The 26,310-nt window shown below is 44.2% G+C and overlaps 1 protein-coding gene across 3 annotated transcripts in view; it reads right to left on the reverse strand.

Moving 5' to 3' along the window:
• LOC106743610 (dentin sialophosphoprotein) overlaps nucleotides 1-26,310 on the reverse strand; it is a 65,685-nt gene that overhangs the window by 20,995 nt on the left and 18,380 nt on the right. For all 3 annotated transcript variants that reach the window (XM_014617610.1, XM_014617608.1, XM_014617609.1), the window contains 5 exons: nucleotides 21,113-21,200; nucleotides 20,283-20,629; nucleotides 19,731-19,952; nucleotides 15,439-15,478; nucleotides 1,250-1,383 (listed from right to left, as the gene is read on the reverse strand). In XM_014617610.1, coding sequence (XP_014473096.1) covers nucleotides 1,250-1,383; nucleotides 15,439-15,478; nucleotides 19,731-19,952; nucleotides 20,283-20,629; nucleotides 21,113-21,200 — 831 coding nt within the window. The remainder of the gene's footprint in view (nucleotides 1-1,249; nucleotides 1,384-15,438; nucleotides 15,479-19,730; nucleotides 19,953-20,282; nucleotides 20,630-21,112; nucleotides 21,201-26,310) is intronic.

Raw genomic sequence — 26,310 nt, forward strand, 5'->3', positions numbered from 1 at the left:
CCCCCCCCGCCCTCTCTTAACTTCGCAATTTCCATTTTCGCTCGTGTAATTCACGCGATCTTTAAGCGGCGCTTAACCCTTTGCGCTCGTGCGCGCGCCGAGTTCACCGCCTCGGTCGCGCGCGTTTCTTTCTGGATGATTTTACAAAAAGTAACTTTTTATCTTCTAATATTACACTCGATGTGCATGAGCATATATTGTTGTAAATACGGTTGCCGCATCGGTTAAATAGTGAAATTGATACAAACCGCGCAATATTGCTGCGGAGCAAATGCATTGGAGGGAGAATTCTTTTTTTTTTTCGTGAAATACTTCGGGCCGCAAAGGGTTAATTCGCGCGTACAAATCCTACTTTCGGCGCGCATCGTTGCTCCTACCGATCGATCGTCGTAAACTCGGTAATAAAAATGGTGAGGCAATGTACGATTATCGAGATCACAAAAAAGTTGAGTTGAATTTGCCTCTGATAATGAACAAGCCGAACGCGTTTTGGTTGAAGGAAATAGAATTTCTGGTTGTAAGAACCGAGCTTGGTTCGTAACGATCAAAAATTCTGCTTCCTTCATAATTTTGTACATTTGAAAAAACCCATGGGTTTCTTTTCTATGAATTTTTCCCGTTCCTTTCCCAAGGATAGAAAAGTTTAGAAAACATCTATATGTGTTCGGTTGAAAACTGCCTTATTCACTTCTTTCCGTAAAGAAGATAATCGCATACATTTAACTGAAGTTAGATGAATTAGATTGATTAATTAATATTATTAAATGAAGTTAAGTAAAATTAATATGACTAATAAAATGTTATACAATATATTGCACATTAATTAATAAAGTTAATATTAACTTCATTTACCTTCAAGTGTCCACAATTATCTTCTTTACGGAAAAGAGTAAACACGTGGTATAGGTTTTAGCTAAACGCACATGAATTTTTCTAAACGAATTTCTCCACCTTTGGGAAAGACACTGAAAAAATTCGCGGTGAAATTGGCGGAAAAAAAGCGGGTTTTTTAAAATGATATAGTTCCCTTCGACCAAAACACGTACGGTTTGTGCAACGTCGGGTAAATTCGACCAAATTTTTTTCTTTGCATGGGAAGAGGGAGAGAAGAGCCGTTTAGGAAGAAAATCCTCGAGTCTGCGACGCTTCGCACGAGTCGATGATCATCGGTCGGAGTTCCGTCGGCAGGCGGCGAAAGTAGTTTTGTACTCGAGGGTTGCGTCAACTTGATGCGCCAAGATCGACTTACACCGCGTGCATCCCTGAAGAGTATGGCAGCGTGAACCGGATCCAGACAAGCATCCGACGCTCGGTGAGGTATCGCGGGTGCCCCGAGGGACAGTCTACGAGCCGTGGGATCCAAGGAACTCCTCCTGATTGCACCTGAAATCAGCAAGCGCGAATTAACACATATAGTTGTCACAATTCCCGGAGAAATTGGCGGCGAGAAATTTACGAGAAAAACCGAGCGGGAGTTCTCCCGACGAGACGACAAAGACGGGCTTCTCTTTACCGTCGTCGGGGCTTTTTCTTTCTCTCTTCCTCTAAACGAATTACACGCATCTATTGAGCACGAAGCGTCGAAGATCGAGCCGTCGATAGACGTGTCACGTGTATCGTGTTGTCGTCAATCCTGTTACAACGGCTGCAATTAATCCAATTCCAGTCGTACGTTTCGGCCGTAATGACCTCGCGCAATATTAGGCACGGTCCGCGAATAGACACTACCGCGGAAGGATTGTCATTGCGCGGAAATTACGTAAAAACGTGACTGTTCTTTATTTACACACTTCAGCTGTGTGCACACGTGGAAGCGCGATCGGGGGAACTACGACGACGTCTGACTCATCGGCCACCGGACGTATCGCTCGCCGAAAGAAAGGAACAACCTACAGCCATTATGCGGAGACCATCAACCATCATTCCTCCGTTCTCCAAGTCTCCCTCTCTCTCTTTCGCGCGCGCTCTAGTAAATATCCGATAAAATCGCGTAATTAGTCGTCGCATTTTTTCCCTCGGCTTAACTACTAAATTCACACCGGCGAAACGCAAACAACGAAATAGGCGTTTTACGGCTGATACATTACAGATGATAAAAATGTCACTTTATGCAAATGACATCCGCTGGCTTCTCGTCCCGTTTTTGTCGAAGGCGCGTTACGTAATCAACCGTTAACGGGGAGAGCAGCGAATCCCAGAAAATAATGTTCTTTCTCTGCCAAAGGCGAGAGGCCTGCCTGCGGATCGCCCGAGGCAACGCGCGCTCGAATTTCTTTCCCACGCGCGAGAACGCCCCCCGCCCGTCTGTTCGTCCCGTCGTACCGCCTGCCGATAAACGGTTATTAAATCCGGACTCATCGCGTGTTCGTTCCTAATAAACGCACAATATCCCCCCTGCGTCCATCGCTGATTTTCCGCGCGGCCTATTGTTTCCCGTTCAGACAGAAACGACAGTTTGGAAATTGGCGCCGGCAAGCGTTCGTTCGTTCGTTCGTTTCCCGGCCGTGAAAGCGCGCGTCTTTCGTCCGAGGGCCGTTGGAATTTGTTTTTCTCCCAGCGAAGGCCGTTTGCGCACGTTTCTACGATTAAATCCGCTTCCTCAGCGTGAGACGTTCGAGCGATATCCCGCGCTTTATCGGCGGTGTTTATTTCACGAGTGCGTCTCGCGATACCGCCCGTTTCGTCGTCGTTAAGACGAATGTTAGCCACAGACGCTTGCGAATTGTTCAAAATCGCCGCGGTGAACGCGATACGCGCCGCTCGGATAATGCGGAACGATAATAAACGCGCGCAGAAGCGCCGGCGGAATTTCAAGTCGCCCCGTACGAATAATCTCCACCGTTCAACGAGAGCCGGTCTATATAATTTATAATAACTTTCTCTCTCTCTCGGAGGACAAATAAAACGCGAGGAAAATACGCTTCCTACAAAACTGTTGAAAGATCACTCGACACGTTTCGCAACATTAACTGAACGTCAGGTGAAAGGAAGCGGAATTGATTTTATGTTGTTTTGAATAAATGTAACATGTACAAGAGGCGGACGACGAGTCACGTCTCGATCGTGGCATTCGTAATACACAGCAGTAATGACTACGTCAGGTCAGGTCAAGGCGAGCCTCCGTGAGGCTTATATCAATATATCAATAATCACAGAGCTTTATGAAGGTTGAACTTGCGAGATAGCACACGACGAGAGCAATTCGTGGCCGTACCAAAAATAGAATCGAAGGATCGGCATAAAATGTTCGGGAAATATCCGTGATTAACGAGAGAGAGAGACAGTGAAAAGAAAGATGAAGAGTATCTCGAGATATAAATATGTACAAAATGTTCTTACATTTTCGCGTAAAAAAATATGTACGCATATTTTCACATACCACAATTCAGGTCGTAATCGAATATTTATAGATTCAAAAGTTGACGTAAGATCTATAAATTTTCCAACTACGACTTTTGCTAAAAAAAATATAGATATAAAGTGGACAACTGATACACGGGCAGGACCTTTCGTATCTCCGTGAATAACAATTACCGCATTATATGTGCATTGACATTACCGCACTCGCGTCGTATGTCGTAATACTCCGCATCGTTTAGACACACACAATTTTCGCCTACATCATGTCACGGCGCTAAATTGCCGTCTCCGCGTGTACACGAACATGTGTATGTCTGCACCAGGACAATGCAGCTGTACAGGCGGTGAATTTAACGACACGAGAGAGAAATTTCCGCGCGCGCGTCCGACGCGAAAACATATTGCGTAACGAAATGCGGCCGGAAGATCGAAATGGTACACGCACAAATATACACACACACACCTGGCCAAGAGAGAGAAAGAGACATACGATTGTCAATTATTCATATATTCAAAACGCGAATCCTCTCTCTCTTTCTCCTTCGCTGTGTACAATAAGAAGATGTAAGACGTATCTTTTACCATAATCCTATCGTAATATCCGTGACAAATGTTGCGCGTCTCACTAACGAGCGCGTGCTCGACTTGCACTCGGCGCCGCGTTCGTCGAGATTCACGAGCGCGCCTCTCGTTACCTTGCCTGAGTATGCTCTCGTAAATCCTGTATGTGGTCTCGCAGTCGGCCTCCTGCAGGCCGACGGGATGCCTGGCGCTGCCGTCGAGGCTCTGACTGCGATTTCTGAAGTCTTCCTCGCGCTTCTTCGGGCTCTCCTGGCACTCGCTCTGCCGTCTGATGTGGCCGAGCCTCCTGCCGAAGTGCCGTATCATCTCCTGTATGCTGTGGTGATGGTGATGATGGTGGTGATGCTGTTGCTGCTTCTCGTGCTCGTTGGTCGGACTGGGCGATGTCGGTGACGCCTTGCCGCTGCTCAGGGTCTGATGATGGTGCTGCTGCTGATGATGATGATAGTGGTGCAGGGGATGATGATGGTGGTGGCCGTTACCGTGGATCGTGTGGTAGACGGAATGATACGCGCCATGATTGGAGGAGTTGGAGCCGTGCGAAGAGCCATAGGACGACGAGCCGTAGGAGTAGGCCGAGCTGACCGAGCCGCGCGACACGTGTCGCTCGTGGAGATACAGCTTGCCGTCCTGCTTCTGATTCAGTAGCTCCTGAAGTATCTTCGTGTCGTGATTACGGGTGTCCGACGACGTGGAGGAGATGGAACTTCTGGTGTCGGTGCCGTTGTCGGACCCGTGGTGAGATAACAGGTGGCTTATCCCGTGCATCTCGGCCTACGTAGCAACTCCTGCGAATATCCGATCGTCGCGGCGACGGTACCGTTGAGGAAGCACCCGGACGATTCCGGAATTTTCATCGACGTCGTGGTATCTGCAATGAACGGTGTAGTCATTTCACGGGGGAAAAAGAAAAGGAAGAGAATAGCCACTGTCGTTAGGTACTGCCAAGAGAGAAAGAATGAGAGAGAGAGAGAGGGAATGTGAGCGAGTGAGACATATAAATAGCGCGATAACATAATCGCGTTGTTTATCGATCGTCTCGCTTCTTCCTCGGTGATTGGGCGCCCAACAATCTTCTCTCGCCGCGTATCGTACAATTTCACGTATCTGTAGGCGATATACAAGTGCTCGTCTGTCCCACTTGGCATATCGCGTGTCAATGAGCGAGCCGGCGGCAATCGACATCTCCGAGGCTCGCGAGGAGCCTTTCAAAGGAACATAGCTAATAATAATATACCCGTTTGCGTCACTTGCATTAGCGTGATCCTCGAGAGAGCTGTCTAAATAGAGTCCTCCTTTTGCTCAGACAAACGCGTCGCTACAAAGCTCCTAAGAGCGCCCTACACCCACCGTGATTAAGTCCACACGCTGAAAATTTAAGAAGGGAATTCCTGGCGACGCGCGGCATTGCGTCGATCGGGCGGAAAGTCCAACAGGAAGAAACGCGAATCGCACTTGAGCCAAGCAGGCGTATTAAATTTTGGCAGACGCGCGATCGCGATTGGCCTTTTAATAAACTCGCAGTCGAAACGGCCGAATTTCTCGTGACGAGCGCTTTTAGCAAAACGACGTCTATTCTTGCGTCTCATAAATTGGCAGGATAAAATAAGCAGGATTCTAATATATTTATTTATTGCTCATTTGTTGCCAAATGAAAAAATGTGTTGCTCTGTTAACCTTCGTACATAGAGAACAATTTTCCAGTGTTTTCTTTTAGAAAAGTTTTCCGCTGTTGTTTAAACTTATTTCGTAAAAACCTCGAGATTAGTATATTTTATGAGTAACTAATTAAAAAGAGATTCCTACATTAATATTATTATGTCGAATTTCGTTGCTGTACATATATAATTATTCTGCTAACTTTGACCTCCCTTTAGCAGAACATTATTTTTAAAACAGTCTATTAGAGCAATACATTTTCTTGGCAACTTTTCAGTAACAAATTAGCAACAACTTAACAAATGCAGTATTAGTTAAAATTGATTCGGCTTACTTTGCTTCGTTATCTTATAAGATAATTACATGCGTCCTATTTCTGCACGCTCGATTGAAATGTGAGACGCGATACGAAAATCAAAGTACGAAAGTGGAAAGCACGACGGTAATCTTACACTTGACATTACGCCGGCAATTCTCACCGAACGGATCTCCTCTTCGGAAACCGAGCTGTCTTTCTCGGTCTCTCCTACAACGACCACGTCGCGATAAACGAGATATTGCGGCGCAAATGTAACAGTACGATTCTTACGTAACAAGTGAGGAGAGGGAGAGAAATGAAATAATTACGTCAATGTTGGATTTTTCTTTTTACATAAAATGCGATGCGTTTACGCGAAATGCGCGTGCACGCGGCACCGAAGAACATGAGAACTCAGAAGGAAACGTTTATGACACGAGACTGATTGCGTGATTAGCGGAAATAGTCAGTGCCGCCAATTATTAAATGAGCAATGATGACCTTTTACCGCTAACTACTAATACGCAACTAGTATTACCGTCACCGCCGTTTTACTATTACGATATACCGTTGGTATTTTTGATATTTCTCTCTCTTCTCCCTTTCTTTTTTTTACCTCACTCTTGAATATCTAGCAATTAATTGGGATTTTGCATTTTCATTCTTTTAGCCTGTTTAAGTGGGTCTCTGTTAACGCGTCGAGTCACGCTTTCAACGCTGTTGTGTTCCGGCGACGTACCGATTCCTACATTCGGGTCGCCGAAACGGAGAATTTCGGGGTCGAGGGTGAGGAAACTAGGTCGTATCGATCGCGGAGACCAGCCCTTCGTTGGAGCTTCGAGGAACAAATGCTCAAAGAGATCTTACCAAGACATAAACCGGCGATTCAGCGGCGAAAATAATAGCTCGGTTCGTACAAGAGGAACAGAGAGAGAGAGAGAGAGAGAGAGAGAGAGAGAGAGAAAGAGAGAGATCGACCCCAGGTGAAAATTAACGAGTTAATAAAATGAAAAGTGAGGGGAGAGAAGAACAAAGGAGGATCTCGTATCTCGTCGGAATCGCGAGAGCGTTGCTTTGGAGCGGCTTTACCTTGACGAGACGAAGAACACGTGGCGGAATAGAAAAAAGGGGAGGTCGTACGACCGCGTTCTATAGTTCACCGGCTGAGGATTTATCTCGTTTATCTCGCCGATCAACCATATCGATTTTTTCATGCGCCGGCGCGCGATAAGAGAGAGGCGCGCACGCGGGAATTTGGACGAGGAGAAATTCGTTCCACGACACTCGTCGTATTTCGAACACGCGACCGGTCGCGGAAACAAAAACGTTAATGCGCGACGAGACGGGCGAAATAAAATGAGATTCGGCTGCACGCGCGCTATCGGCGATCGTGCCTACTACTAAAGGCGATCGGCCGTATGCGTTCTCGGCGATAGCGCATAAATTATCGCGAAACGTCGCGGAGTCTCTCGCTCTTAGTCAACCGCGATAGCCTTATCGCGAACGGCGAAAAGAAAAAAAAACGGGGGGAGGGGAGAAAAAAGAGGAAAATGTAAAAACGTCGACGTTCGAGTGAAAAACAGACAGGAGGGGGGAAGGGGGCGAGAAGAAATTTATTCTCGCGTTCCATGATGTTATTAGTGGTTATCATCCGGTCGACTCCGGTGCAAACCCGCTCGGAAATAATCCCGGTCGCCGACTACGAGTATTTCTCTCTCTCTCTCTCTCTTTCCCTCTGTCCGAGTGACGCAGCACGCTTTATACCGCCACGTACGCGTATTGTTTATATGCAAATGCGCTGAATAGAAAGAGAGAGTGGGAACGTGGTCGCGCGCGACTCCTCTGACCGCCATGTGCGAGCCCACCGATATATCGACGAACGTGACTGGTGGTGGCGAGTAATAAAAAAAAAAAATAACGGCTGAGCCGGCAATAAAATCTCCGAACCTTTTCGTTTTCTTCTTCTCTATCTCTTTCCTCTTTTTATGCGCATTTGAAAGTCGATATATTGTAACACCGTGCACGCGCTACACCTCGACACGACCGAGAGACCTTGGCGACCACGAATCGGAGAACGCGTCTAGCGTATCTGGATTCCTCCGTGACGACGACAAACAGACCGGCTAATTCGATAACAGTGCAATCGGAACGATCTCTGCTGCGCGGTGGACTCCGCTTTTCTCGTTCCGGGATTCTGCGACCCGCCGTCGCCAATTGAGTCGCGCATAACGTCATCCTAAGTGAACGGTTCCGTTAAGGTAGCCGGTTCCGTCGAACCATTTTCTCAGGGATTCTTTTCAATTTCAGCTGCATATCAGCGAAATATACTATCTACACGTCTTTTAGGCCCGATTTTTTATTTTATGGTTAAACTTGTGGTGTAGACTTGTAGTTATGATGGTGCAAATATTATGTTTTTATTCATGGTTAATCGTTTTTAATGATTTTGCAGTGGTACTTTTAAAATTTAATGATTAACCTTGAATGGAAAAATATAATTTGTATGTTATCATCAGGTTAAGCCTGAACCGCAAGTTAACCAGAAAACGACAAACTAGGCTTTAATGTTAGATAACGATTGACCATTACGGAAGCTGAGATATTTACAACTGGAGGTGACAATTTTAATACATATTTCTTGAGATTAATGTCCTACTTCTAATTTGTATTTTTAATTTCTTCTAAACTATATTTTGAATTTTAATGAAAAACAATTGTCATATAACCACTTGCGCTATAAAGACGTGCCACGCACGTCGAGATACTTTTGTTTCAAAACCGCCAGCGACATGTATACCACGTCGATAGACATTTATCGCAGAAACAAAAATAACGTGTCCGCTAACAATGTCACGTCGGCTAACAATTAGATCGTTCATTACTCGAGCTACAGTTCTAAAGTGCACGGCATCGTATAGTGTTATCGATATCTTGGAAATATTTCAGAATCGATACGGTATGTCGTACGGATTTTTTTACACGAAAATTCTTGTAGTTTGTGTTATATTCGTGTTCGTGTTATATTGTAGAGCGCTGCACGGCAACCGAAAGTTAAATCGTAGCGCAAGTGGTTAAGAACTAATATAGAGATATCGTGCAAAAATTTCGGAATTCTTGACCACTTTGATTTTGAAGATATAGCCACAGGAAATTTATAATTTGTAGCCACGCCTATGTAACATATGTACGTATTTACATATTTAAATATTTATGTATTACTTTCTATTATGTACTTATTTGTAAATAAAGCATTAATGAGAAAAATAAAAAAATAAATAATATTTCCGTGTAACATTATGTATATATGTCTTAATTCCATTAAAAATTAATATTTGTTATGTAATTTTTAATATTTAGTTACTTAGATAATTAAATAAAACTATAAAAATACTTTATTCTTTTCTTTCAGTTATAATAAACTTATGTGCAAGCCCCTTAATATCGCTACTGAAAATCCGGCATTGTACGGATCAACTACCTCAACTAGTTCTGCAGAATGGAAAAAAAAAATGAAACGATAGATCTACAAATATTCCTGTTGCAGATTAAAATAGATACCGAAAGATATATAGTCGACGCATCTCGAATGACACAAACATCTTAATTGCCTCGAACAATGTAAATTACGACCCAGAGGATGGATCTGTCGCAGAGTTGCGATGTTTCGTAGAAAAGGAATCACCGTCTGGCCGATCTGGATTACACATAATTAGACTTCTTTCTCGAGATCTTACGTAATTAGATCCTAAAGTTACGTAAGAAAAGCGAACGGATCTGTCACTGATTTGCATAAATTTTATTTATGAAGTGTTCTCCAGAGGGATCGCTGAAACCTGTCGGCCGCCTCGCATAGTCGCGTGGTGCGTACGAGTTTCGTGTGCATGCATGCGGTCACACAGTTATCGTTTAACACGTTCCGTGCCACGGCAATTTTTGAAGATTTTCCATTCAGGCCGCGTGGGGCGTATACGACCCACACTTTAAAGATTAAAAAAAATCGTAAACGCTGTATACGTGATGTGAAGTTGTCTATATTTGACTCTACAATAAATTTTTTAAGAATTCTTTGTTTTTCAATGAGAATTGCAAATGGCCTGAACGGAAAGTGCAGCGGTGGTCGTATACGCCCCACATGGCACGGAACGTGTTAACCGGGGAATAAATTGTTTTTCGTTTGCGTTCAAAATATTACGGCAAATTTCCATGACGAAAAATGTCGTCATGCCCATTACAGTAGTAGTTCGTGTATGACGAAATATTTCGTCATACCCAGTTAACAGGTTAATCTCTCTGGCATTAAATTTGTACCCCACGTACGTAACGTGCGTCGCGATATTTACTTAGCAGACCTTTAAACCTATCGTTTGACTCGTTATGTCCGCGAACGTTATCGAGCCGCATTTTTATGTGCATTTGATGCATAATATGCAGTGGGAATGTCAGTCGCAAAACGAAGCAGAAAATAACGACGAAAACGAGGACGTACCTGCTCGAACGAGCAACGAAAGTCGGAACCGCGTCGCACTTTTCAGCATCGGCTTCCCGGCGAATTCCGATTTCAGGTGCGCAAGCCAAGTCCTACCCTTTCAAATTCAAATCTCATTTTCTTCACACGGGAAAAAATATTTTGCTGGCACAGCAAATTTGTCAGTTACTGTACGGATAGCAAAGAAAGGTTTGTTCGAACAGCAAAATTTCAGCAAAGCTGGGATTGACTTGTTGGAGCAGCAACAAAAGTTGTTTCTTCCATGTAAAAAATCTTTGTTGTCCGTAGTATAGTAATTGAGAAACTTACTATGCCCACAAAATATTTGTTTCCGTACAACAATGAACATTAGAACGCGACAATTTTTTCCCCTAGAACCACTTATGAAAATCCAAATAGGGGAAAAAAAGCTTACAAATAGATAAAAAACGAACCAGCCGAGGTCCTAGATTAAACTAATTGTAAAAAATATAACCGTCAATGCGAAATCGTACCTACTTTGTAATGCACTCATGCCTGTTTATACCATCGTGGTTTGTAATCCTCCGTTAGTCGCGATATTTTCATCCATAAACAGACGCGAAATATCTCACAGATACACTAATTTTTCCATTACTTTCCTCTGCTTTTTGCAACCAATTTTGCCTCCTTAGCACTTGGCTAATAGACCAGGAGGTATTAAAGTACATAAAAAAACAATGAAGAACAAAAAGATCAAAGAAAGAACATTGACAAGGACGAGTTCGACCTTGAGCCGTATAGTAACAGCGATAGATCGTACCTTGAACATCTATTGGATATTGTGATTAAAGGAGGGTTAAATCTAATCGACAATTAACTCAACGGATAACCAATCGCATTGACAAATTAGCTGTGAACCGATCAATACGATTGATCGATTCTATTGAGTTAATCGTCGATTAGATTTCAACCATGGTGGTAGAAGAGGATATTAAAGGGCCATGTCCTACAACGATAATAAATGTCTCTCTCTCTCTCTTTCTCTCGCGTAATTCGAGAGCGAATACTCGCGCCCGGCACGTCTCGTGCGCGCCGTTTCCGGTTCCAAACGTCGAACTATCGACGCGCGAATCTACTTCAAGACCGGTTCCGTCAAGGCCAACGAAAACCCTTCGCTGCAACACGCGGCCGAGAATCGAGCCGTCCGTCCGCCCGTGGGTTCCCCGAATCGTTACAACATAAAGGCGTACGAAAACGTGTAACAAGGATGACTCTATCTCATTCTCACGAACGAGACCGCGTCGTTCGGTCGTCGAAAGCGAAAACGGCAGTGCGGGGTGACGGGGTGAAAGGTGCGGGCGAGGGTCTAAATTACGTGTCAGTGATTGGGGAAGAAGTACGGGCACGCGGCGAGTCAATGACGAGGCTCGGGAACGACGTAGTTGCTCGCGGCTCACTTCGCGAGATACCGCCAGCCGGCTCTCTGACTCAATTCCTCCTCGGCGATAAAAAGCCTCTCCCCTTTTTCGGTGCGGTCCGTCCGTCCGTCCGTCCGACCGTCTCTCTGTTTGTCAGCGCGTTCACGTAGGCCGCGCGCGGCTCGGTTACGTAATGGCGAGAAAGGTTTGAGGAAACGCCGAATGCCGAGATCGCGCCGAGATATCGGATCGACTGGCCGCGTTCCGCGACACACACACACACACACATCTCCGGCTGTTGTTTTCATATTCCCCCTCGAAGTGGACTTTACGCTCTCGCCGCCGGCGTGCGGAGATAACGCTCGACAGAAAAACCTCGATAAAGTGTAAGGATGCAGCGCGCGGCCGTGATTGACCGCCGAGACGAGCGCGAGACGATGCGAATCTTATCTAGCGCTTTTTACAGGTCTTTCACTCTCTCTCTCTCTCTCTCTCTCTTTCTCTGCCTCTCACCCGCTCTTCACTCCTCTCTTCCCACCGACGCGAACAACGCTCGCAATGCGGGATATATGCGGGATATCGCATGAGGGATTTGCTCGCGTAATTACTCCCGTTTTATTGAACCGCACTTACCTGCCGTTCGAATCCCCCGGCGTATGCGGCGAAAAGATGATCCCTCTTCCTCTCGAGGCGCGCGATGCGGTCACCGTCACGTGTTCACGTAGAAAACACCAGGGCGCAGGAAGCGACGCTGTGACGCACGATAACGGCGATTCATCGAGAACACACACACTAACCCCCGCTCGCTCTCTTCGCGTCCTTCGCGAAACGTAACATTAACGAAGAGCACTCATAGTGCGAGCCGCTGTCGGCACGTAGCAGCCGGGCTGCTGCGTGTCGTCGACAGGCGCGACACGCCGCGCGGATGTTTACGAACGCGGATCGTCGTTCCGGTCGTGTTTGTTGACACGGGGGCGCGCGCGCGCGAGCGAGAGAAAGCGGCACTTGGCTGCGCGCACCTCTTTCGGGCAGAAGTATCAGCCACGAGAAGAAAGGCGCGAGTACGCGCGCGCGCGCGAAGGCCACCGGCGGTGAGAACGCGACCTTCAAATCGAAGCCGTTGGTCTCGCAGCGCGCGTTGTGATGTTACGAACCGGCGGAGTGCGCCGACCGATTTCGAGTCTCGCGGGCATCGATCGTCACGGTCCGCGTTGAAACGTGCACTGCCGCGCGTCGCGCCGCAGCCGCGACCGCATACGAGCGCGTCGCGTTCGAATTGCCCCCGAAAGCGACACGGCGATGCCATCTGCCGGCGGCGGACTCAGCGTCGAGTCTGCTCGGCGGGCAAGTCGAGTGCGAAAAAGTGCAGCGCTGAAAACTAATCGTCGGTACAGCTCGGTCTCTCGAACGTGTCAGGAGACTCGCTCTGCCGCTAGGTGGCGGCGTGTGCCCCGATCGAATTGTCGCGGGAACTGATAGTTCGGTGGGTCGCAACGTCGAAATTCGAGACTGACGCCGCAGGATCTTTCTTCGAGTTCAGAGCCTCGAACAGCTCCGCTTACCCGAGAACAAATTCCCGGGTACAAATTCGCAACGCGAACGATGAAAGATCGCACTTCGAATTGGATAGAAGTTTGTTACTCATGCCCGTTTCTACTATCATGGAGTCTTATTACACGGCAACGTTAATCCGGTTTGGCAGCAACCGTAGTTAGTGGGCTCTTGCATTTAATTGAGGTATATTGTGATTAGATCTAAAAGAATATACCAATTGGATGTAAGAATTTACAATTACGGTTGTTACTAAACCGGATTAACATGGCGGTGCAATAGTACTTCATGGTTTAAATCGACGATTAACTCAACGGAATTGACCAGTTGCATTGATCAGTTCAGCTAATTGGCCAATGCGATCGGTTAATTTCCGTTGACTTAATTATCGATTAAATCGATTAGATTTAAAGCATGATGGTAAAAGCAGGCATTAGGCCCGGTTACATCAAATTCCGATCAAGCTAAATTACAATAAGAAGCAATAATTAATTTATAGGATTGCAACTGAAATTTCTAAAACTTCTTCTCTTTCTCAACGTCTCTGATTAAACAGAAATTTCAGTTGGTAACCCTGTAAGAGTTAATCATCGTTTAATTTAATCGGAGTTTGATGCAATCAGGCCTTATAAGCTGTGTGTTCCAAAATATTACTCGACGGACAGAATGGTGTTAATTAACCAATCCTGATGAAGATATCTTTGCTCTTTTGGTCCTGATTAGTCAATGAAATACTACGCTATTCATCGAGTAGGATTACTCAAATATAGAATTGGATTTAAGTTTTTAAAGGCTGACTGCACCAAACTCACTTTGGACTTAAGCGAGAAACTTGGAACTTTAAAATCGTGTCAAAGTAAAAATCTGAAGTGCTTTAATTTGAGCTCATCTAATTAAGATTAGTGCAAATTAAAGTACCTTAAGTTTCTCTTATACTTTGATACAACGAATTTAAAGTTTTAAGTGTCGCTTAAAGTCAACATAATGTTGATGCAACCGGGCCTAAGGGCGGTATTCATAGTCATCAGCTGCGGTTCGATTCACGTTTACATCGCCCACGGCGCTCATATTTTTCCGATCATCCACCGCTCATCTAACGTTCGCGCTCACGTTGACCCACCTCCGGAGCACCGTGAGCTCTGTAAGCGGCACGAACTATGACGTCACTATGTGAGAAGAACATCGTGAGCGTAAATCGGACCGACCGTGAGCACCACGTTGTTAGCGCTGCAAGCGCGAGTCGGACCGCAAACGCATTCATATTCGTCTGAAGTTCACCGTCAGATGCTTTTTAACCGATAAAACGAGCTGTGCAGCATCTGAAGACAAACTTCTGATGATCTTAACCCTTTAACAACAAGGTGAATTTTTAACCAGGAAAGTAGGGTTGAATCTGACCACATGCTCTGTTTTGTTCATTTTTTTATGTCATCCGTATAAAAAATGAGTAAAAGAAGTAAATAATAACGTGAAACATTCCTTAGGAAGAGAAACAACGCGTACACATTGTAAAATAAACGAGTCGTGGAGTCGCATCCGACCCCAACCTTGCGGTTAGAGGGTTAAATATAAGATCTAACTGTGAATCCCGGATTTAAGTGTGCCTTCCTGCATTTGCTGAAAGATCATACTCGTGGAATTGAAGATCGCACCGTGAACTCGCCGGCAACTGCACTCGGCGGCTTCAATCCTTGGCCAAAGGAATGCACGCAAGGGATTAATCCTACCTGAATGCCGCAGTGAACACTCGAATTCTGCACCTCGTCGGTACTCGCGTTAATACTCGCAGGAAAAGTTGATCGATAAGTAACATCACGAAACTATACTTCACGACTCCCCGTCTATAGGTCGAAACAGGGATAAACGTGACGCGTCATCGAGTAAAAAAAACAAAATTGCAGTTACATAATTTTTTTTTAGCGAAGGTATATACGTTTTTCCACTCAAAACGATTATCTCTACACCGAAGCATCGGTAAAACCTGGGCGAGTCGCGCCGCATGCACCGGCGGTGCGTTATCGGTCCGTGCCATATTTGTCGGTTATCGCGATACGCGTGCTTTCTCGCCGACAACAAAATTAAACAAACTTTAATAATGGTTTAATTACGGGCGCTGTACTCACTCTGTGGCGCTGTTTGTGCCTGATGCTGCACCGCCGCTCTCTGCAACAAAAAAAAAACAACCGAATTACTCAGACTAGTTTTCTTCCTTTTTGCTACGTTACACAAAAGAAAAATTTCTATTCGTTGTTCGAGCAACCGTGCAACGACAAATATTTCGCGTCGAGTCGATTTATCGAGTAAATATACGAGTCCCGACGATGTAACGTTTTTCGTTTCATGTTTACAGTCCAGAATAACAAGGCATCAATCAAGGTTGGATAAAGTAACTTAAGTTAGAAGTTAGTTATATGAGACTCTGTGTGTGTGTGTGTGTGTGTGTGTAGAGAGAGAGAGAGACGGAGAGAGAAAGAGAGATAGAGTTTCACATAATTAAATTATAACCTTAATAAATCAATTTAATTTTAACGTAGCTTTTAATTAGTTTTTGTTAGGTTACTTTTAAATTAATTGTATACGCCATTAACTTTCCGTTGAATTTAAAAAAAGAAGTTAATTTATGCAATATCCCTGGCATTAGCGCCTGGCGATAACATTAGTCTATTCTAAGCGCGACGTTATCGTTTCCAGCTTATGCGCATATTCCGCCTCGCAAAGTAAGAAGCAGAGAAAAAGAAAGTGAAAACTGAGAGACTTGTATACATTTTGCAAAATCAGTCGAATACCAGACGCCTCGAGACTCTTGGCGTCCAAGGAGCGGCTTCTCGGTTTCGCTCCGTAATATTCGTCCTTCTTCCCGCTCTTGATCCATCGGAAGTACGACGACATCTCGAGGAGTCCGCTGGATTTCTTATCCGTCCTCTTTACAAGCACGTCGTCGTCGAGCGTGATACCATAACCGACGGATCAAAGTCGCGACATTTCACGTCACTCCCGCTGCCGCTTCGTTCACTCGACTCGTCCATTAACGCTCGGGAGTAATTGCCTAATTACGGACCACGTATCTCGACGCGCAAAAGATTTGCGTCTGCGAAAAACGAACGGCCTCCTTCACCGTGCAGGAAGAAATTCCGCGGAGTTTCGATCGATCGTCGACGGAAAGTCGCTCTCGCCCGGCACTGAGTCTATCGTCTCACTCGCCAAGTTCGACGAATGCGAGATAATTAATGCAAATTCCACGGCCGCGCGGTGTAGCAGCAATAGATGCGACACGCGTTACTCGTTAGCGATAAACAAACGCGATCACTAATACGACGACGCACGGGCCATATGTCACAGGTGCAGCGCATATTCGCCGTGTCGGCATTAGGGCCACACATCGCGTCACGAATCGCCAACCGTATCATTTGCCATGATCGCTTACTCCGAAAGCTCGCTCAATGTCGCTCACGACACGTGTTTTCCCCGCCGCTTTGGCCGGCCGACCGGCCAATTAACCGCAAAGTCGCCGCTAATATGGACGAGACCGCCGACGGGATTGCATTTTACGCGGAATCGCGTTTCCCCAGAATGCAGCGTAGCATTCTCCCTTCGACGAGAGCGGTGTTTACTGGGCGCGACCGCGCGTGTTATCGCGATTTGAAAAGCGTGCTGCAAACAGCCCGGGATTTTTCCAATGCAAATCTCCTATTGTCGGTAACCCGAGGTGACTTACGCGTCTCCTACAAGAGACTATAACTCACGGTGAGAGAGTGAGAGAGCCGAAGATTCATCTAAGGCTGTGGCGGCGGCGAATCTTTCCAAATACGCGCATTCTCGACTCTCCTTTGGGAGACCTCACGAAGCCGCGAAGCAATTTACTTCGTCGATTAACCGAATACAATTGCGATTTAACGTGGCGAGGAGATCCCCGAGATTTCGAGCACTCACGGAATCCATGTATCACGAGCAGTTCGTGTGGTGATCTCAGCGCGAACTCGGGTGGAAAAGTTTAATGAATTCTCGGATCTTCTTGTTCGTTGAAAGAAAATCTCCTAAAGAGATTATCCCGAAAAGGGCATCGTCTCCTCCTCAAAGCTGCTCTAATCAAAGATCGCTCGTGATCCTCCCATCGATCGATCTCACGAATTTCCACCGATCCGCACAAATAATCAGCCGGTAGTACGCGCACACACATACACACGCGCGCTTTCTCGGTCGCGAAAGCAAAAAGCGCGATTGCTCTTCTACGTGTTCGGTGTCACGAGTGCGGCGTGTCACTGAGTGGAAAACGTGTCTCCTTTCCGTCTCTTTCCGTCTGACACGCACACACACGCACACGTCACACTCGCGCATACACGTGCTACCTCCCACTCACCGGCGGCGACGGCTGTCGTTGCACGACTGCGCCCGTCATATTCTTTCGTAAATAACCGTGGCACCTGCCCGACGTGAATCCTACCACGTGCAAAACCTCGCGAATTTAAGCGCACACAGCCGCGGCAATCGAGGAACGAGTGGAATTGCGAACACGCCAAGTCGTCCTTGCGACCCACGTAAAAACGCATCTTTTTCTCGCGCCTGCAATAATTATTTAAGCGTATCGAGTGGTCTATATAATTGCGCGACACGTACGGGCCAACACTTTACGCCTTTCTTCGTCTTGAGCCGACAACTTAGGCGTTTCTTCGTCTTGAGCAAGCGAAAAAATCGGTTATTGCGTAAAGCGCGTTCGCCGGCCGAGACGGAAGACGAAACGAGTTTTAATGTTAACAAATGAAACGCGCACCATGACCGAAGTATGACGAACAGTCGGGTCAGGGTCGGTAGGTATTCGTGCGAGGTACGATGATGTTTTTCGTTTCATGAAAGATATGTGCACGAAAATACGTGCAAAAATACGCGCCGTGATAAGACCGCGCGAGTGTCCGGTTGAAGGTAAGAAGATTTAATTAACGGTACGGATATCGCTAATTGTAAATTATTATTCTTTCGTAACGTTGCGTCATTGTTTTGACGACGAAGACGATCGCGTGTGGTAGTTCCCTCCAAAGATCAAGATCGAATTTTAACGGTGTGCTGCTAATCAGACTAACGTCATTGACATCCTATGTGGAATCCCTCGACTAACTCGATTATCGCGGGCAGATTTTTAACGCGGCTTTTTTTCCTAATTCGATCGAGTGTGAAGTATACATCGGTAATGTTGAAGAAAAATTATCAATTTGAACGAGTAATTTGGTTGAATTATTTTCCGTACGTTAGCGCTCAGACACAATAAAAGGAATAAGAAATAAGGAATTAAATATAAGGAAGCAGGAACAAAGAATTAAATTCCGGCAACCATGCTTCAATCCACAATAAAGGAATAAGGACCTAGTTCCTAGGATCAGGAACACTGTTGAAATTTTATTTTTTATTCCTGACGCGCTTCTAAGGTTTAACAGTTGACTAAAAGTTAACTTTCAAAGTGTCTAATAATCATCAATATACAAATAAAAATCAGTTTGAATGAATTGATAATTATCAAGAAAATGCTAAAAGTATTAATGATGACAGTGGAGGTTCATTAGAAAATAATAAAAATGGTGATCTCTCGTTTTAAAACGTTCTTATATCTTATTATTTATGTTTATCGTATTTTAAACTAATAGCTTATTTATAATTTTCTATATTTAATTCCTTCTTCCCCTTATTCCTTTCTTTATATCTGAGCCCTTAAAGTAATGATATTTTGACGACTGCTTTTATCGCATAAAAATTTTCGTCCACCGCCGGCAGATTTCGAGAGCTTGTCCTCACTATATTTAAGGAGATAAACGTTTTCCTTGTACATAAATCCGTAAAATATATCTTTATATATGTGTGTGCTCTTTATAATATTATAATACATATTATTATATCGACAAACATTTCTTCACAAGGCAACAATCGCTAGCAGAATTAAGTCAATACACGCATAAAATCATCCCGATAATTGTCAGTTAACGGTTAAGAGCACAATCTACAATCTTGAAGCACGAGCGATACGGTCTTCGCGTATCCCCCCCCCCCCCNATTACTTTTCCTATCAATTACACCTGTTTGCATACGATTCCCGCTATATCGATAGGGCGTTATCATTTATCACGTGGACTTGACAGGATAATATCTGCCCATCCATCAACCGAGAATCGAAAGGTGAGAAATGGTAGGAAACGCTTTTGCCTACTCCTCTTGACGGGCAGCGCAACGATAAGAGAGATATCTATCTTTGCCAAAGTGGATTCTCGGCATCATGTCGATGACAGAGAGTCTGGGTTACCGATACGTCTTTTCCTCCTCGTCGACGCGATTCTTCATACATATTTACGCACTATTGACGAACGGGTATAAGCGCGACCACTTTACCGGCGCGTTCTTCAAGTTTATGACAACTGCAAAAGTGTTTGCTTACCGCTTTCCGCTTGTCCTCCGCGCTCAAGGCACTGTGGCTCCTGTGCCTAATGAGATCCATGACTTTGCTCACAGGATTTCTGCTACTCTCGGATCCAGCTCTGGGCCGGCCGCCCTGATAATCCTTACTGTCTCTTTGTTCCTTCTGACTTTCCTTGTGATGCTCCTTTTCTATACGTACATCCACCGACGAGCTCCCGTGCGATCCTCTGTGCAAGGAATGCTGAAAAACATCAAAATGGGATCGGTATATATTTATACACATATATGTATGCGTATGTACATATTTATTCGTTGATTAGCGAGAAAATGCTCTTTCAGAAAAAGGAAAAGAAGATATATGATGTGAAGAAGAGAAAAGGGGACATTAATATACATATATGTATAAAAATATACAAGCATAAAGTAAAATAATATAAGTAAAATAAAATAAAAAGTTATGTTATACACTTGAAACTAAAGTTACGCTTTTTTTTTTTTCGAATTTCTAACGATATCGCAGTTGAAGCTGCTTATGCGCGTTTCAAATATTTTGGTATCTTTTGGCCCTCACCTGAACGGCACTTTTCATATTAGCTATAATACTGGGTTTCCTCTTGCTAGCGTCCGACTTGCTCCTCGGTCTGAAAGCGTCAAAGAGCGCCGGTTTCCTAGTAGGGCTGGCGGTGTCATCGGCAGCACCGCCGCTTCTTCTGCGTTCCGCGCTATTACTACGACTGTTACTGCGACTGGTCGAACCGGACCGAGTGCCGGAAGCCTTTCGGCCGCCCTTGCTGTCCTTGCCGGAACTCGACGAGCTCGACGGTTCCGCCGGCTGCGGAAGAGGTGTCGATTTTCCAGAACTGGGTGCACTCCCATAAGACGACTTCTTGATCGACTTCGAGTGTGAGCCCCATGTATCTGCGATTGAAATCGTTTCAGTATTTTTACGTCGGGCATGTCAGTATACTCCGTTTTTTTTTTCTTTTGCTCGAATAAGAAACCCAAGTCAATAACTATTCGATATAGTAATGATACAGTATGAACTTTTCGTTGAACGTAAATGTCGTTCCGCTCGTTGTGGATTTCAACATATTTACTCGAGCAAGTAATAACAATTACACTGAGGAAAAAAAAAAGTAAGACTGCCAACGAGACTTGGCGTGGATGAACAAAATTCGTTCGAGCAAACGTTTAGTCGATCGAACAAATTATACAGTGGTCGCGACGAGTTGCCAATTGATTCAATAACTGCGATTTGGTCAGTAACTATTATATCAACGCAATGTATCGCGTTGGACGCGATATTTCTTTGAACGTAGGTGATCGCGGATTTGGTCGGTCCAACTGCTCTTTCTTTCCTCAGTGAATATGCATGTGCGGGATCGCCGATTACCAACTCACCTGCCCGTGGCCTGTGACCTTGAGAACCATGGTTCGAATTATCCGCATCTTCGGTGACAATCGTTGGGAGCGGTTGCGAGCCAAGTTCCTGGAAAATCAACGAACAAGTGTGTTATTTTCGGGATACACGCGCGTAATTGTGGTTGTAGCGCGCGAGAACGTGTGTGTGTGTGTGTGTGTGTGTAGCTGTCTGTCTGAGTTAATACGAAATCTCGAGGATCTCGTGATTTCCTGGAAGCCCGATGACTTCGAATCGTCCGGCTTATTGTAAGCGGTGAACCTAAGACACAAACGGCGCACAAACGGCGATTAGATATCGCGGTTTAATCGCACGACAGCCGATAACGCGATATATTTATCCTTACTCACGCATCCTTATTTACGCGTATTCTTTATACCTCAGTCCGAGCGCAACATGCGAAGATACTCTCGCACGCGAAAACTCGCGTAATCAATTTAACGCTAAAAATTAACAACGCCGTATCAGACCAGGGATAAAGGAAATTGATAACAAGGCCACACCCGATCATGCCAATTACATAATATGGTGAATGTATTTCTGGACTTCTCCCAATGTAAGTCTCCTATCTGGAGAATGTCCAACGGCACGCGCGGACGTTCCACTTTGTTCGTGGTTCCCGAAGCGCTTAACATTTTCCCGAGTTATATGTCTATTTTTGTTCTGTTATTCAGCCAAGCTAGGACCACAGAATGTACGGCAGATTGCAAATTACGCGTCGTTAACTGCAATGTGTCCGTCGCGTGAGCGACGAACTTCGTGAGTTCAGATCGTCATAGGAGTTTCGATTGCTTGAAAGAAGCAACAGCTTACTAATATATAATACGTAACAATCACGATTAATAATTTTCAATCTATAAACGATTTTATATTTTTTTTTAAATCACCATTCACACACTATCATTTATTTCTGAATTTTTTTAATTATCTTTTATTAGATTGCTCCTTTTATTGGAAATAAAGCGAACTATCATTTGTCTACTCGGAAAGAAAATTTTATAGTAAAAATTGTTATAAAATTTTGGTGATTTGAGAAGAGAACATATCAACATTCTGGATTAATTTAATCAACCTTCCGTTTTATATGTGTTATTTATATTTTAGGAGTCGCGAAATATACTAATAAAAAGTTTACAGAGTTCTCTTTAGCAAAACTCTACTAACAGTCTATTCCCGCACTACTAAAAAAAACATAACAAAATCGAGAAGAATCTATATGGAAGAAGCTATATAATATTCTCTTCGGGAACGAATTTTTTCAGCTAACTCCGAGTAGACTGATCGATCTCGTCGGGCACACTTTCCTACTCTAATTTTCCATCTCTGGCAGATAATTCAAGATAGAGGCTGCCGGAGGATTAATTCCGCCACATTCATAAAGCGCAGAAGACAACGATATTTCGTATGAAAATATACCACATTCATCAACCGTGCGGCAAATTGTCGAGTGCGGGAGTGCGCGTACTTAGCGACGAATCGCGAATCGAGCACAATCGCGAGAAATAACAAATTGTTACGCGAGAAGGCATTAATAGTAGGCGCCCCGTGGTCGGCTCGTTATGCGCATTCACGTGAATTCCCGTGCAGCACAATGGCAGATAGGATCGAAGAAGGGTGCGACAGGACGGCGACCTTCGGAGAGGTTCTCATTCCGGCGCTCTTGTTCTCTCCTCGCCAAACTTTCTTTCCCTCCCCTTCCAATTTTCGCCAACGTCGGCTTGTTCGTTGCGCGCTGCAACGAAAAACGCGTATCTTACGAAATGAGATACTCGATGTTACCTTATAGGTCCCATGATACTCCGGACAGCGATCCAGGTACGGCACCAGGGAGTATTTTCGTACTCTTCCGAGAGACACTGACATTTTCGATCGTTTTCAATTACTTTTCTTTATTTTTTACACCGTCCAATCCAAGAAAACGCGCCTACCGGACACTCGCGCCGCGAGCACCATCGCCATCGAGGCTCTAATAACGAGTAAGATCCAACCGTGAGTGTCACGATAATCGTCCGGAATGACCACGATTCGTTATCACTAGCGATTTTCGGTGCTCATCATTGGGTCGCTTCGTAATGATGTCTATCTTCCGCCCGGGCCACGTTTGTTGCGATAAACTCGCGGAGTATATATTTCTCCGATCGTGTTTTCGCGTCACGCTTTTATTTCAGTCGTCGCACAGTAGACGCAGACGCGGGAACGGTTTGACTGTCAAAAATAGTGAGGAAAATGAGTTTCATTCTTGAAAAAGTAAGAAAAAAGCGAGTCAGATTTAAAAGAAGTGAGTAAAAAATGAAAATTTTCCAAATAATTTGGACGTTAAAAATTAAATGGTTTATCTATGACCGTCCCTCTAAGAGATTAAAAACACTGATCTTGTCTAGTCAAAGTTAATGAAGAGTAAAATTTGAATTTTGGGGAACAAAAAGTTACGTGTGAAACGTAGAATTTAAAATTCACTTTTAAACTCAGTTTTAAGCACATATTCAGATACAATAGAACACTTTATAAAAAAATCAAATTCTTTGTGTTTTTTCAAACATATTTAATGAAATAAGATACAAACAATACTTTAGTCCATTTAAGCTACGTTGTGATATATTTTAGAAACAAAATGAAGAAATATTTAAATTAAACGATTTTTCCATTAAAAGCAAGCTAATTAGTCAACTTCTAAGAATAATATTAAAAAATAATATTCAATAATATCAATAATTAAAAGAAAATATAGAGTCAGGTGTGCTTCTGACGATCGTTGTCTGTTTTCTTAGTTTCATTTGTAAAAAACTTGTTTTGGCTTGGTGGACAAACCAGAATTATAGATAAATAAACGTGGACAAATCGTGAGCAAATGATTTTATTACGCAATTTAAAGGAAACACAGATATGCTCGTGATATGATTATCGTCTGTTTCTAACAAACCTGATAAAAACAGCATAAAAATAACATCGCGGTCCTTTATTTTACAAACATTGTGTCGCTAGAGACACCGTTACTTTCTATCTTACTGAATCTTTTATTTTGTCTCTAAAACAAAGTACTACAACTAGTACTGCACATGATTTCTTACGATCGAGTTATTTCTTTTCTTTTTTTCTTTTTCTGAAAGAACTCAAGTCAAGTAAGAAAAAAGTGAGAAAAGTGAATTTTTTCTGTTAAAAATGGAAAGAATTGAAACGTTTTGAAGCAAGCGAGGAAAGTAAGTCGCTCCCATGCCTGTAGACAGTTTACCGAACAGATCCTTCCTTTTCTTCGAGTAACGTTCGTCGAGGGACGATTTTCTCGTAATTTAATCCGAGGCTTTCACGCATCGAGTGACAGTACCGTCCCGCAAAGTAATTAAAGGCACAACGGACTATCGGTCACGTTCACGCACGTTATTTGCAACGTGTTCTCGGGCGAAAGATAAATCGGACTGGCGAAATTCGTAGCGGCTTTCGAGGCGGCTACGAAACGGAGCCTCGCGTCCGTCAAGACACCGGTGTCAACTGACGGCAGACAAGTACAACGTGGACAACGGTGACGAGCGTTGCAGCACGGGCGTCTTGTCGATTACTGACGTATCGATAACGAAATTCCCTGGACAATTGTCATAACGTCGTTATCGCCCCGGGCGATATCGAGATAATTCCGCGCATCTGTCCCGAGAAAGACGTTTTTATCATATTTTATCATAATTCAATTAAATGGATTGTTTTATTGCTCGTTACAGAGTCCTATCATTAACCTCAGCGCGTTTAGAGCTTTACGGAGAAACGCGGAAGGAGGGTCGGGTTTATCGAAATATATGGATATTTCTTAGCGCGTATCTCACACGCGCGTTCCCCGATTTATCACAGTTCTCCTATGTAGCGTTGTTCTCTTCGCTCGTTATCTGGGAAACTTCCCGATGGGAACTTAAAACTTTTTCTTTTTTTTCTTCGCTCAATTGCGTCAAGAGCGTTGCAATGTCGAGTGACTAAGTTGTCCTTCGCGGGAATAAAGCTCAGGGAAAGAGAGAAAGAGATACACATTCGAGTGACGGAGCGTCAAATGCGTGCGGTGAACGTACAATTATGCAGGGGAAATAACAACAATCGAATTATGACACACACGAAATGCCACATGTGCCTGTGCCATTGAGAGAATTTCGTAATCGCGCGCGGAAGCGAACGATTATTACGGTATTCGGAATACCGCGCGTTTAATCATGCGTCACTTGATTAATATCAATAATTAAGTAGATTCACTTGGCGCAAATTGCCGTATTTAACAACTCGCTTGGGTGACTACTTTAGATAACGATCCCACGCTGGCAATACGCGATAATTCAGCAAATTGGACCTCGCGATCCGCGACGTGTCGATTTCACTATTTAAAATATGCGACATACAAATATACATATGTATAAATGTTAAACGTTCATTTAACTCGCGCCGCCTCGAATTACGGTCGTTTGCGAGGGTTTCGGAGCGGAGAATAAAAGAAAACCCGCAATTAAAAATTTCCGCATCTATACGCGCAAATACTCATTATTTTTTTTATCATCTTGTGAATTAATTCATTCCAAACAAAAATCGTTTAACAGATTATTAAAGCGAGATTATTAAAGCGAGGAAATACGGTTGATGTAAGTTAAATCGCTCGGAAAATAAACTCGCGCGCGCGAGGAGATATGATAGATTAACTCTGACACACACTCTCTCTCTCTCTCTCTAAAAATATATTTTTGACATAGCCGCATCGCGGCGAAAAAACGACTACCTCGTTACCTGCCAACGGCAACGGAAACCTGGACGGTGCGTGTAATGCGATGTAAAATTAGCAACGGACGATAAGCAGGTCTCTGCACTTTCCGCGCTTCGGTGATATGTATTAAAATTAAAACTAGATCGTGACGTAAGGATTAATTATTATGACTGTTTAGAATAAGGCGATCTCGCGAACGTTGCGCAATGCAAAGTAATTGTTGCACTTAATCCGCTTCATTCTGATCAAATTACGGAATCTTCTCTCTCTCTCTCTCTCTCTCTCTCTCTCTCTCTCTCTCTCTCTCTCTCTCTTTCTGCCTCTATAATAAAATTCAACAAATCAAATCGGATTGAAACCGGCGAATTCGAAGGGAACGTTGCGAAAGATTGCGACGTTCACATCGGATTTAGATTATACGTGTAAATATCTTTGCTTAATGAATTATTTACG

Source organism: Dinoponera quadriceps, unplaced genomic scaffold (assembly GCF_001313825.1).
Source record: "Dinoponera quadriceps isolate SergipeBrazil2010 unplaced genomic scaffold, ASM131382v1 scaffold1115, whole genome shotgun sequence".
Taxonomy (NCBI): Eukaryota; Metazoa; Arthropoda; class Insecta; order Hymenoptera; family Formicidae; genus Dinoponera; species Dinoponera quadriceps.